The sequence below is a fragment of the Carassius carassius genome, chromosome 32 (genome assembly GCF_963082965.1).
Source record: "Carassius carassius chromosome 32, fCarCar2.1, whole genome shotgun sequence".
NCBI classification, from domain to species: Eukaryota; Metazoa; Chordata; class Actinopteri; order Cypriniformes; family Cyprinidae; genus Carassius; species Carassius carassius.
Genome location: NC_081786.1, coordinates 21,290,065 through 21,303,543, shown reverse-complemented (window position 1 = coordinate 21,303,543; position 13,479 = coordinate 21,290,065). Strand labels below are relative to the sequence as shown.

The window sequence follows — 13,479 nt, the reverse complement described above, 5'->3', positions numbered from 1 at the left end:
TTACTTTGTTTTAACTCTGTTCTGTTTTGTTTTGCAGTTGAGGTGGATGAGGATTTGGATCAGGAGTCACAAGAGTACTTGGAGGCATTGGAGCAGGCTACGGCTGAACTGGAATATTGCGTAAACCTATGCAAGTCCCGCGTCATGATGGTGACCTGCTTCGACATCCGAGTAGCATCTGAAGTGCAAGAAGGACCACGAGAAGTAGAGGTTTAAGAACAGAATGTGGTGATATTATGGACAGTGACAAAGAAATGGAGGAAGGCAGGACACTGGATGTCTGAAAGGAAAGATAATTAAATGTAGCAGCCGGTCCGGCAGTTCCGAGGATACACAAATGGATCAAAGAATGATCTTTCTAATAGGATGGCACACTGAATTCTGCATGAAGTAGGAACTTATCTTCTGGAGAAGAGAAAACTGTTCTGGTTATATGCAGTGCCTCATAACAAACATGGAATAGACTTACTCAAATGGATAGCCAACCAGCTTTGATGTGTTTGACGCATTTCCTTACACAAGGAAAGAAAATAATCATTCTCACTTACCGAAGAGTTATTCAGCCACACCACGAAGTGCCTTTTTCATATGACTGTTTTGTACATTTGTTGTCAATCATTATTTTTTCTACTGGTGCTAGTGCTATGACCAGCATACCCAAGCCGAACCATATTTTTTTCTGTTTTATTGCATTGTATAGTGTATTTATATGATCATACAGTGTGTGAAATATCATTTTGGGTGCGAAAGGAGAGCAATAAGATGACTTTCCGTGCTTTGCCTTTGCCTCCTGAACTATCACCTCTGTCAGCATATTGATATTAAACCTTTTGAGCCTTATGTTGTATTTGCAGTTTTCTGTCTGAGTGTTTTTTCTACTTTTCAAATCATGTCTGTTTAAGGAACATGGTATCACAGCTATGGACAGTCATATGTGATGCAAGCCAGTTTTAATAAACGTGTTTGGTTTGGTTGCCTTGACTCTTCCAGTCAGACTAAAGATTGATACATATCTGACTTAAACATGTTTATTTCACAGAAAATCATATAGGTGATTTGAACTGGTACTACGTTTGCTTAGTCATGTTGAATGTACGTTAAAACATTTGAATTAATAACACAAAAAAATCTCCAAGAATGTAAAATCTCAAGCATTGCTATTTGTACTTATCGCATAAATTCATGCAAGTCAGTGTCATTGTTATGCTTGTGATGGATGCGTGTTGCTAGAGTGGCGTTATCTATTAAAATGCAGATTGGCCTCTTGTTCTTGTTTACTTTGAATAGACACTTTGGCAAAGGGCATTCATCAGTGTAACCTGACTTGTCTAGCTCAGCCTTTCTCTGTGGACACAGAGTGTGTTGCATTTAAAGAGCTGTGGGTGTGATTAAAGAGGGGTGAGGTGACATTTGTGCGGTACAGGAAGGACTCTTTTCCATACCCATTCTGACAATAGCATCTTAAAGGTAACCATAAAAAACATCTTATGAGATTTTAAACACTGTGGCTTGCTCAATGGCATATTTAATACTATTAATACACACTTTTTGTAGATAAAGGAGGAACATTGATTATGATATTAAAATCTTGACAGTCCATATACCACTAACTTTTATTACGGTCCAGTCCATGACAGTCTCCACTGTGGATGTCAATCCAAGCCTTAGTACTATGCATCCATGCAATCATGGTCTTAAACAGACAACCTCAGAAAATGACCGTCTCATAGGCTAGCCTTTACAGGACATACTGTATAAACAGTGTTTTTCAGCACTCAATGTGCTGTTTAATAACTGCTGTAAAAGACCACCTGCTTTTCTCTAATGGCATCATGGAATTTACTGGTGAAAGTGATTCAGTGTTTTAACGTAGCTGCCAGAATTACTTTCCTGTTATTTGTCTGTCAAAAGGCTGTGAATGAGCTTTAGATCTCATTCGACACTGAGGTTAAGGATCTCAAAACCTTTTCTTGGATTTATTTACCTTTATAAACATACTCTCAGGCCCTGTTTCAAGATGCTGCATGAGATTTATATTTTTTTCTAAACTTTTTTTCTTCTGAACTGTATTCTTTTTTTCTTTGAATTTTGTAATGATTATGCTGGCATTCACTATACTTTAAGTACATGGAATTAACTGACACTAAACGGAAACTTTTTTGAACGAAAGCTGACCGTGTATGTTGCGTCATGTTTCATATCAAATCATATTTTCTAACCTTTTTGATTTTGTAAAGAATTTTCTGACCCTCTGTATAAATGTATTATATGGCAGCTTGGGATAACACTGTTTTCTTGTGAATAAAAATGTCCTTCTTATATGTCTTGGTCTGTCCAATTTTTCCTACAGATATTTTATGAATATTTATTTCATTATTTAGATTTGTGTGTTCATAAAAAAGAGGGGGTTGGTAACAGGCTAATTTGTGTTTTCTGAAGAAAATTCCAAGAAACTCTTCAGAACATGCACATTCTAGGGTGTTGCGGGTTAGAATTAGCATTAATATTTGTAAAATCTGCAAACATCAGTAACATTAATATGAAAATTATATTTGTATATGATATATTCATTTGCAGTACTATTACATGTACATAAATATATGATTGCAGTCTTTTTAGTGAGGTCTATTGCTTTGCTATCAGGTTTGTATTTTCATCACTGATTGGACAATATTTTGGGACACATCGCAAAACAGCGTGACTGTCAAACCTTCTAAAACAACCAGTGCAGATTTTGGTGTCTGAATATATTTAGTAAAATTGTCATGTCAGCAAAGCATCCACTATTTTGTTTGTAAATAAAGAACACTTGTGTTATTGAAAATGCCTTTAAAAAATGTCAAGGACAAACATATGGCTAAAAAAGTGATCATAAACTAGTTTAGTTTCTAATATATGTGCCAGAACTGTAGTTCCATTTTTATCTATCGTGCCTTATGAAATCGTAAATATTTTGTCTGTCCAGTATTAATAAACACAAAGTTGAAATTTCATCCAATACCAAGCTGCTATTATAAACACAGTGGAATTCTAGTTTATAAATCAATCATTCTAGTTAAGTTTATCCATCTTGGTAAACACAGCAAGTACTATATAAAGAATGAAGAATATGTCAGCAATCCACAGGTGTTGGAGAGAAATATAGAAGGCGATGAGCTGTGTCGGCAAACCAGCACAGCGCAGATTCACAAAAAAACACATGCACATGCATTCAACACGGTCCTGTCACCTCGTCATCCTGTTGCGTTGCCATCTGCTCTGATTTTCACACACGAGCAGTCTATTTGATTGGGCGTACACACAAACGCACACACAATTAAGCACACATGCACAAACACACATTTACCTGTCCATTGGGGTGATTACTGATAAATACACAGCTCACGTCTTGCAATTTATCAACCTAACAATCTAAGATAACACTTTGGCTTTCTTCTACAAAGAGGTTGTGTATGGTTCAGGTTTTTTCAGTACACACAGCACATCCAAAATACACAAGGCCATTATTTAAAATAAAACGCAGGTCTTTAACCAAGCTGCACAGCATGCTAATGCTAGCTAGTTATGTTGTACATATGTTGACATCTCCCTGGCCCTATAATTCCCCTAGCCTTTCCGTCTTCATTTCACTGAAAGCCGCAGTAATGATTTGGCTATTGTGTTGCAGCAGCTGGTCACTGTATCACTAATCAAATCTGTAGCCTTAAGCCTAGCTGGCCCTGAGTGCTTTTTGACAGTAGGAAAGAGTGCCAAATCCATCCAATGACAATGATTAAAATGTACACACAATCTATTCTGGGATACCATTTCCTATTTTTGTGTCATTTATTACTGGCATAATCACCATAACTGGGAGTGACAATAGGACTACATACATAGGTTCTGGGCATTTTACCAGAGGATTGCTTATGTGTTTAATATTATATTTCTGTTATGTTTCTGTATATTATTATTATTCATTTCTTCACCCTGAAATCTTTCCAAACCTGAATACTTACTTATAGAAATTATATACTTCAATACTTAAAGTTATCATATGGTTTTAGATTTGGAATATGGTGTACTAGTCATATGGACTTGTTTTTAAAGGTGTGCTTTTAAGAGCCTCTGAAACCTTCCACCTCCCCGAGTTTCACCTATCTAGATCCTATCCTGTCTGACAGATTTATGTTTGTGTATTTATGCAGTGGCAACATATCTGATATGCTCACTGCAGTCTATCTATGTATCTATTGACAGTAGCATGTCTATACTTGATTTGCTGCAGCAGCAGTGTGTAACAGATGTAGTCTGCCAAGATCAAACACATTAATACTGTCATATTCATTTACATGCTAAAACTGTTCTGAGAGTTGTCATTAATCTATTTGAAGTCTGTGTGAACTAGAAATGGTTTTCATCTTATTAATGTAGCACATAATACAGAATAGTATCTATACAAATGTGATCATAGAGTTTGCAGTAATGTGATTATGAAAAAAGATATTCTAGATAGTAAAACTTAAATTACATTCATATTCATGCATTAGTATGTTGCTGGAAATGTGGGGATCTGATGCAAGTTTAAAAGGGACAGCCACAAAATATATACTGTATATGCTGAGAAACTGTGCCTACAAACCTCAACAGCACACACATAGACACACACACACACACACACACACAAACACACACACAGCCATAGATGTGTGCATAAATATACCCTAGTTTGTATGTGAACAAAAGATATATATATATCAATTTTGGCAGGGTACTAGATGACAGCACCCTGAAGATAGCAGAAATCACATTTGTCACATTCATGCCACATTCATATTTCCTGTTGAGTTTATACCTATTCATGCTCATGCATTATTAACTTATGAAGCCAACTTCTCTGGTTTGTGTGTGTGTGTTAGCATTTCAAACCCTCAAACCCTTCCAGCTCTCTCGAAGAGATCTCAGCTTTTAGAAAGGGCCACAGCTCCTGCACTCTTCCTATCAGAAGTGGACCCGTTACCACGGAGACATTCTGGAGCTGCTGTAGGGAGACACTGCTGAGTGTATGGTTTCAAAAGGCCATTTGAACCTCTGGATGCTCCTGCAGGTGATAGAACATGACAGCAATGTGATGAGAGAGTTCGGGAGAAATCACAGCAGTACAGAAGCATTCCAATATATATTATTGTGCCTTTGAAGCCTGGAAAAAATCAGGAATATAATGACTACTAAATATTTCTCAAAAACAACAATTTCTTGATAAATCTTACCAGAATATATATCTTGCTCTTTCATAAAACTCCAGAAAGATTGCTTTAAAGATTGCTGAAACCCTCCACATACCCCAGCTCCACCTGTCTAGATTTGCTATTTTACTGCTTACTATATTACCCCATACTTTTTAATTAGATAATCATTTACTTACCTTTCATCTAGCATAGATCCTTGTCTCTTGTAACTAAATGCAATTATTTGAACGTTATTACAGAGGAGAATATTATAATTCAATAATTACATAAGTATGGGTTGGTTTCTAACACAAAGCTTTTTTGCATAACTTTAGACTTAGTATACAGTACGCATTTTGATTGAAGCACTGTTATCTTGTATTTTAATGTAATTAAAAAAAATATATATATTACTTTATTTTAAGAGTGTTTATGTAAGTTATGAAGGGTCGTCTCCAAGCGGGAAACATTATTGGTGCTCCCAGCAATACTGAGTGCACAGACCAAGAGTAAGTGATTGTTAGATTTATTTCCTCTTGTCATTTCTAATGAGTAGAACCTTCAGCACCTTAATGACACAGGGTCTCTCAGTCGGTCACTCCCATAAAAACGCACAGTTGATTTGTGAGGGTACTGAACCAATCCCTATATTGCTTAGGTAGATCGAGGAAAACATTATCATGCCCTCTATAATTTATTTTGGTTTACACCTGACAGGACAGGTTCATAGATTAATTTAGCCAGAGCAGTATTTACACTTCAATCCTAAAAGTTATCTTCCACACCTTGACTTTTAATGCTTTTTGACTTTTATGTTTATTGGGTCAAGTAGATTGAAACGATTTGTCAGAATAGATGATCCAAAAGTTATAAAATTAAGTTACATTTCAACGTTCTACAACTACAATATAAAGTTGTATTTTAACACTTTTTAAAGTGTCTTTGTTACACGGTACTTACTATAATATGTTTACTATACTCACTATAGTAATAACAGTAAATTATGGATAAATATAAGCAACTAAATGAAAGAAAATTAATCTATAGTAACCACATGTTATCAATCACTATTACTTATTACTGTAGCAAGGACACATATAAAATGTAACAATATTTTTGTTTGTATATTTTTAAGTATCACGAAATAAAATAAAATGTGTTCATTTACATTATAGTATAGGCTATGATTCCTTGTCCGTACTTTCCTCTTCTACATGGAAGCTTAGACAGTTTTTTTCGGCCTTTGATACCGTGGGATTGTTTGTGCCACCCATTGTCTCTGCAAGTTGGAAAAATAAAAGCAAATTTATGAGTGCCCTCCAGTCAAGGGGTACAGCAGCCGGCCCGGGCTTTGTTAGAGGAGCAGCAAGAGTAGGGATTTACAGCTTTGCAATCAGGCAGAGTTCGTGTTCTAAAGCAGGGGCCTGCTCTTTTAAGAAGAGCAATAAACTCAGCCAAATGCTGCCACTTACTCTAAGTAATTAAAACAAGCTGGTTCAGAAAGAGACCTTAAACTACACGAGTGTGTGGGTTAGATTTAGTGCTCGCACATGCCTCACCCTGCCTAGGGTTGCTTCAGGGGTGCTGTAACTATTGACAGACACTAACTAATACACATATCATTGTCCAGTGGGTCAGTCCTGCCCACTGCTTTAAGCTGAGCCTTCTCATGGGACTATGAATGTGGTGCTCTCATGTATGGTGCTGTCTTATGATGGAAATCATGGTTACACTGGAGACTTTCCAAAGCATTCAAATGAAAAAATATATCACATGGGCAAACATGATTTTGGAATGTATGTTAATTAAATCAAAGTAGTATCATCATCTGTCATCATCTAAACACTGTCATGTCATTTTTAAATACACACTTCATATTATTCCAAATATGTTGTGTTTATATGAGAACTTCGGTGTTTGCATACAGTCACATCACAGTTTGCTCAACACCACAAAAGAAGACAAACGAAGAGTGCTTATTTTGTATATCTTTAACTATTTTAAGGCTTTAGAGGGATAAATGACATATAAAAGTGCCCATGTTAAAATAAAATGGAAAAAATCTATTTAAAATCTATTTCCAAGTTCTTAGCAATGTACTCTTTGAATTCATAATGGTGCCAAGTGGTTTGGAATAAGTTAACATTTGAATGTCTTAACAAAATGTTCTTTACATCTTGAATGCATGTGTACATACTTATTGTTTTCAAAAAAGCCTTTTGAATAGATATTTTAAGGAGAAAGTTTTTATTTATTAACTTACTTGCTTGCTTACTTACATACTTAATTAACAAAGCTCATGAATTGTTAATTCCTAAACATGATATATGTTTTTGTGGAGTCACACCATGACATTTCACAACCTGAACTGACCTTGTCTTGTCATAAAATGGTCAAGTATTGATATTTTAAGAGAAATAGCTTATATTTTAAGAGACTTATTAACCTAGAAACCTTTCTTTGAAATCATTTCCAGTATTTATTCATGTTTGCATGCATGTATGTATGTTTTTATTTAGTGTTTGGTAGGTTGGCTGCACCACATGAATTTGAGTTGGTGGAAGATTTTTATTTATTTTATTTTTTATTTTATTATTATTTTTTTTTATTTTTTTTTTTTATATATATAAGCAGTGAAAGAGTTTTATTAAAATAATTGTTTGTTTGCTTGTTTGATTTAAAATGAAAATAAATAAAAAATAAACAATTATGCTAAACTGTTCTCTTTTCAAGAATTTATTATTTGAATCAGCTTTATAATATTATAGATTTTATCACCCTGATATTTTTGACTCAACAAAATTATCAAAACAAATTTAAATTCAATCAAATGATCATCAAAGAAGAGGTGTATTCAAATCACTGGATGTATGATTTGCATTTTAAATGTATTTTTGAACAAATACTAGATCTCAAAAAGAGCATCATGTAATTGACCCAACAGACATTGCACAAACCGACTTCAGAAGACATATGACACTCTGTACTAGTTGTAGTTTTGAGCAATGTGAAGTTGATTTAACTTTTTTAATATTGGAGAAAACAATCCCTTAAGTTAACTATTAATGCACTGTTAGCTTAAATGTGTCTGTCGAGTGTGGCATGGGCTTTGTGTGGATGGATGTGGACCTGTCAGCTCAGTTGGCAAGCTAACGTTATTCCAGCTGCTACTCAGAATCTCAGCATAATAGAGATGTGTGGCAGACACAGGTCTGATCCAGACTGACAGCAACCTGGCAGCATTCGGCCAGGCTGGTATATCCTCTTCATTATCCTTTCTCTGTTCTCACCCCCCAACCGAGCTACTGCATACAGTCAGACAGTCTCGCTGCTGGAGGAGATTTCAGAGAGAGGTGACCCTTAGATCGACCACCGAGAGAGAGGATTGTGCTAATTAGGCTCACCCAATGCCTTATAACCCATCAAACCTGAAGCCAACATCCTCATAGCTTTATTATGCTCCTCTATTGTTTAGCAAAGAACCTCATAATTAGTTTTCGGCCATAATATTAAGGCAAAAAACCGATTTGGGCACATTTTATTTTATGGTCCAATTCTAGATATTAACAAACCATTAACTATGAATTTTGCCTCAATAAACTCCCAATTTGCTGCCTAATAATAGTTAGTATGGTAGTTGTTAAGTTTAGGAATTGGGAAGGATAAGGCATGTAGAATATGGTCATGCAGAATATGAACTTTATAAGTAGGCTACTAATAAACAGCCAATATGTTAATACGCATGCTAATAATTAGATTATAGTGAGAATTGGTCCCTATACTAAAGGGATTCTACAGATTTTAGTAATTTGGTATATTAACATATAATAAGTTATTGAAACACACAGATCATTGTCCAAGTCCCCAGATAGATTTTGGAGAAAAGCACCCTGAAATTTAAGAAAATTTTACAGTTTTAACAGATACAATGCATCTGATTCTAAGGGATTATCTTGCTTCTGACCCTCCTTTTGTTGAATGCCAACAGCCATAAAAACTACAATAAGAAATTATGGCGTCCAATGTACGCCATTCAGTGTTTCACACTCCAGGCATGTAGATAGCAGAAATGCATGTTTTATGTTGGTGTGTAGAAGAAGCAGAAGAAGAAGCAGCAGCAGCAACAGCAGCAGCAGCAAGTAAACATGTTTTTCTCAAAGACAAGCTTGAAAAATGCTTAGCATGTGCCATTTCCTTTTAATAAAATACTGTCATGGGTTTGGAATGGCATAAGGGTGAGTAAATGAAGACAGATTTTTTTATTTTTTGTGAATTTATGCTTTATGAACAGGCTGTTTATATTTTGAATTTCAGAACATCAACCATAACAGACATTATGATGATTTAGGCTCCTGGATTTGGATTTGTGTGTTTATGTTGTCATATACACCCATGAATCCCATATGCTGTGAAACATGCTAACCTTCACACTGCAGTTGCTGAACAACAGCTAGAGCTTTCCTCTGCAGCATCTTCCTCCTTCAGACCACACACATGACCGCACTATAATCAGTGTTTGGAATGCAGTCGATCGCAGCACTTGAGATTAGAATCAGACAACTGCACTTGGTTTGTTATGCAGAATGCAGTGTTTGTAGGTCTGGCCATTTGGGAAATGTCAATTTCAAAGCTGGAGTGTCTTGTGGTGAAAGAATTTTTTTTTTTTATTAAATTGTTTGCATAAAAGGAAAGTAGTTGGCCGAAACAGCCAACTGTGATGGCAGAATTTACTGTGTATATGTCTTGCATTTTAATGACTCTGGCATGCTGTTTAAGGCACGTCCTCAGTGCTCTCTGTCTTTTTTCATAGTATTATGAAACATATGCATTAAAATTCTGTTTGGAAATTTCAGTTTTAATCTGTCGTATGAGTCAAAGTCAGGGACTATTCAAAGAAGAATTCCTTCTGATTTTTACAGTGTAATCATGTTTAAGGTGAACAAGACAGATTAACTTTGCTGTCACTTTTGATCAATTTAATGCGTTCTTGCTGAATAAAAATATGTATATGTAAATCACTAATCCCAACCAAAATAATCAACCATCTAATACAGGGATTTAATTGTAGCTAGTGTGAATTTCCTTACAAGAAGCTTAGACCCACTGGGCTTGCGCTACAAACAGATGGACTTCTATAATGAAAAAGACCCTTTTAATTAGCCTGTCCATGGATGTTTATTCACCTCGTATGGCCATCTCCCCAATAAAGTTTCATTGAGCGGACTGGCCTTGCCATCTGGTGGGCTGGGGGCTCTATGATCTCAAAGTGGCACCCTTGTTTCTTCCCACTTCAGTGAGCCGGAAAGGTGCCGAGGGAATCGAGCGAGGAGCTGGATCTGGTGAGGTGGTGTGTGTGGGTGTGTGTGTGGTTGGGGGGGAAACACCTTTCACCATTTTTGTTGGGTGTTTATTCTTCAAGCATGTTAAACTGCTTTAATGTAATGGTGACAACAGGAAAATCAACAGGGAGTCAAGGTCGTGTAGTCCCCCCCCCCCCCCCCCCTCCCATAGCCAAGCAGAACTGATTAATGCTGTTGTTGCTGATGACATGGCCTTTACTTGCTGGGATAACCAGCTTTGCGTCCTGGGACCATTGTTAAAAAGATGTACTTTGGGATAAACCATAGTACACAAGCTTTAATCCATCTGTCAGTCTTCCGCTATGAATTAGTCTCTTCACAGACCAATTTTCAAGTTGGAGGGCAAAACTAACAAACAATTACATTTTAGTAATTATGAGTGAATTATAACATTCATTGCTTTGATGTTTGACTAGAAGTAGAGGGAAAATTCTTTAAATGGAATCTCAGCTACAGGGTAACTGTATTTTCTTCCTCACAGTCTGCTCTCCATTATAGAAACATGATAAGGTGAATTGAATTCATGAGTTTGGCTTGTTCTTGGATGGAATGAGCAAATTTAGTCTTTTTTTGTGTGTGCTCTTTGTGCCCTTCTTCTCACTGGAAGGCGTCTATTCCTGATTATGTTTCATTCGCAGGTGGACATTTGATTTGTCTGCGGCTTGATTGCTTCCTCTACCAGAGAATGCACAGAAGGTCATAGCGTAACCTTCTTTGGCAAACAAATTGGCTGCCTGCACATAAAAAGCAAAAGAGAAAAGGGAAAGAATGTGCTTTGAACATCTTTAGATGCAGCAGAGTCAACTTTGTGAGAGAAATGTTTGCTTCTAAGAAGAGATTGAACATAAAAGTATTCAGCTACAAATGAAACAGGCCACACTTACTCGTCTCTCTCTCAAAATACCAACATGTGTTTTTCAAAGTTCCTCTAGACTTCTACTATGAAATAAACTTCAGGAGCTATTGTTTTTTTATTCATTAGCATAAAAAATACACACGTCTTAGTTGATGTCCACTCTGAATACAAATAATAATACTAATCAAAAGGACTAATGGACTTCACTGAACCATTTTAGGGAGAATGGATAAAATATGGTATGAATGTCTAAACATATGATGCAACTGTGCAGAGCAAAAGTAATTCACACTACATTGACATGTGCTGAGTGTCTTCCAGTTTATTTTCATTTCATCAGCATTATAAAATCCTTTTCATTTTGTTATCAGGATGGAAATAATAAAAGCTATCTGTCTGTCTGCCTCTCTGTGTGTGAGTATCTATCTATCTATCTATCTATCTATCTATCTATCTATCTATCCAGTAGGTGCTATATATAGGCCAATTATATGGTTCCATGTTTGATCTTTCCAGAACATCTTATTCTGCTACATGAAGCAGTGAGTGAAACACTCCATTTGACCTTTTATAATACAGCAAGAGTTTCACCGGGGTCTTCAGCCATTCTCATGCCTTCAGTCATCAAAAGGTCTGAAGAAACTCATAACTTATTGGATAGCTAATTATTTTACTTTTACAGCACGGTTGCTTGATGAGAAGAAACGCAGGAAATCCCTAAGGCCGCTGAAAATCATAACGCTGGATTTAATAGATGCTCTTTCATGATGCTGACTTCAGCACTGCTGCATGATGTGAAATTCTGTTTTACTGTAAGCGCAAAAGCTAATCGGGATGAATAGTTGTGAATGTCCTCACCCAGTAGCACAGATCACACACCGAAGTGCTGAAATCTGTAGAAATCAAACTGACAGCTAGAGATGTAGGGTAGCCAGCACATGTCATGAAATGTAGGCAGTGGATTATAATTTAGATTTGGATGTTGCTCAGAATGGTAGTTAGCAAATTTGTATCTATGGTTGCAAAATACTTTAAACTCCCAGTGTTATATTTTTATAAATAATATGCGCTACAATTAATAATTTTTGGTCCCCCATTTTTTTTTTTAGATCTATCTATCTATCTATCTATCTATCTATCTATCCTGTGTGTGTGTGTTTGTGTATATGTCTGTCAGGATGGGTGGTGGAGGGATGAACTCAAATGCAGACAGTAGTCACAGCAACACAGTTTATTATACAAAAAACAGGAAAAAAAAACCCACGAGGGGGCAAAACAAGGGCTAGACAGACGAAGGAAGACAAAACTAGACTAACACTGCACTTAACTAGACTATGACTAAAACACGATCAAACAATTACTTAGACAAGACTTGACAAAATCACAACTGGTAGCAACAGTAGACAATCTTAAACAACGTGACAATATTTAAACAATGAACCGACAAAGGGACAGAGAAACACACGAGGTTATAAAGGGAGGCTACTAATGAACACAACAGGTGGAACAGGTAAATCAATGAAGACAAAACTAGGGTAACAAGGGGGGCGGGGCAAGGGAACGAGACAACGCAAGCACATGGCCCAAACAAATGGCCATGTGCTTGCACATAAAACATGGGCCTGTCATGATCCTGCCACAAGACTAGAGAAAAATCAGAGACAAGAAGGCAGAATCATGACAATGTCAGGTCAGTAACTTACTTAAACTCACCAAGGTTTTAACAAATTAAAATAGAAACAGCATATATATATATATATATATATATATATATATATATATATATATATATATATATATATATACACACACACACAAACTACAGTTCAAAAGTTTAGGATCGGTAACTCCCACCAAGTTTGCAGTTATTTGATCAGAAATAAAGTTAAAAAAATGTCAGTGTCTATTATACAGTAGTTTATTTCTGTGATGGCAAATCTGAAAAAAAAATTTCAGCAGCTCTCCTGTCTGTAGTGTTACAGGATCCATGATGAAATTATTCTAAAATAAATAATGATAAAAAAATTTAATTAAATAAAAAAAGCACAAATGTTAG

At 36.0% G+C, this 13,479-nt stretch overlaps 1 protein-coding gene and 1 long non-coding RNA gene across 5 annotated transcripts in view; both read left to right on the top strand.

Moving 5' to 3' along the window:
- Window positions 1-2,321, top strand: part of kif26ab (kinesin family member 26Ab) — a 92,068-nt gene extending 89,747 nt beyond the window's left edge. For all 4 annotated transcript variants that reach the window (XM_059520727.1, XM_059520728.1, XM_059520729.1 and 1 more), the window contains one exon: window positions 38-2,321. In XM_059520727.1, coding sequence (XP_059376710.1) covers window positions 38-216 — 179 coding nt within the window. In that variant the 3' untranslated portion in view covers window positions 217-2,321. The remainder of the gene's footprint in view (window positions 1-37) is intronic.
- A 7,047-nt stretch (window positions 2,322-9,368) lies between these two features.
- On the top strand, window positions 9,369-9,861 carry LOC132113276 (uncharacterized). Its single transcript, XR_009425131.1, has 2 exons — window positions 9,369-9,442; window positions 9,522-9,861. It is a non-coding gene; the product is annotated as an uncharacterized LOC132113276 (long non-coding RNA).
- The last annotated feature ends 3,618 nt before the right edge of the window (window positions 9,862-13,479 follow it).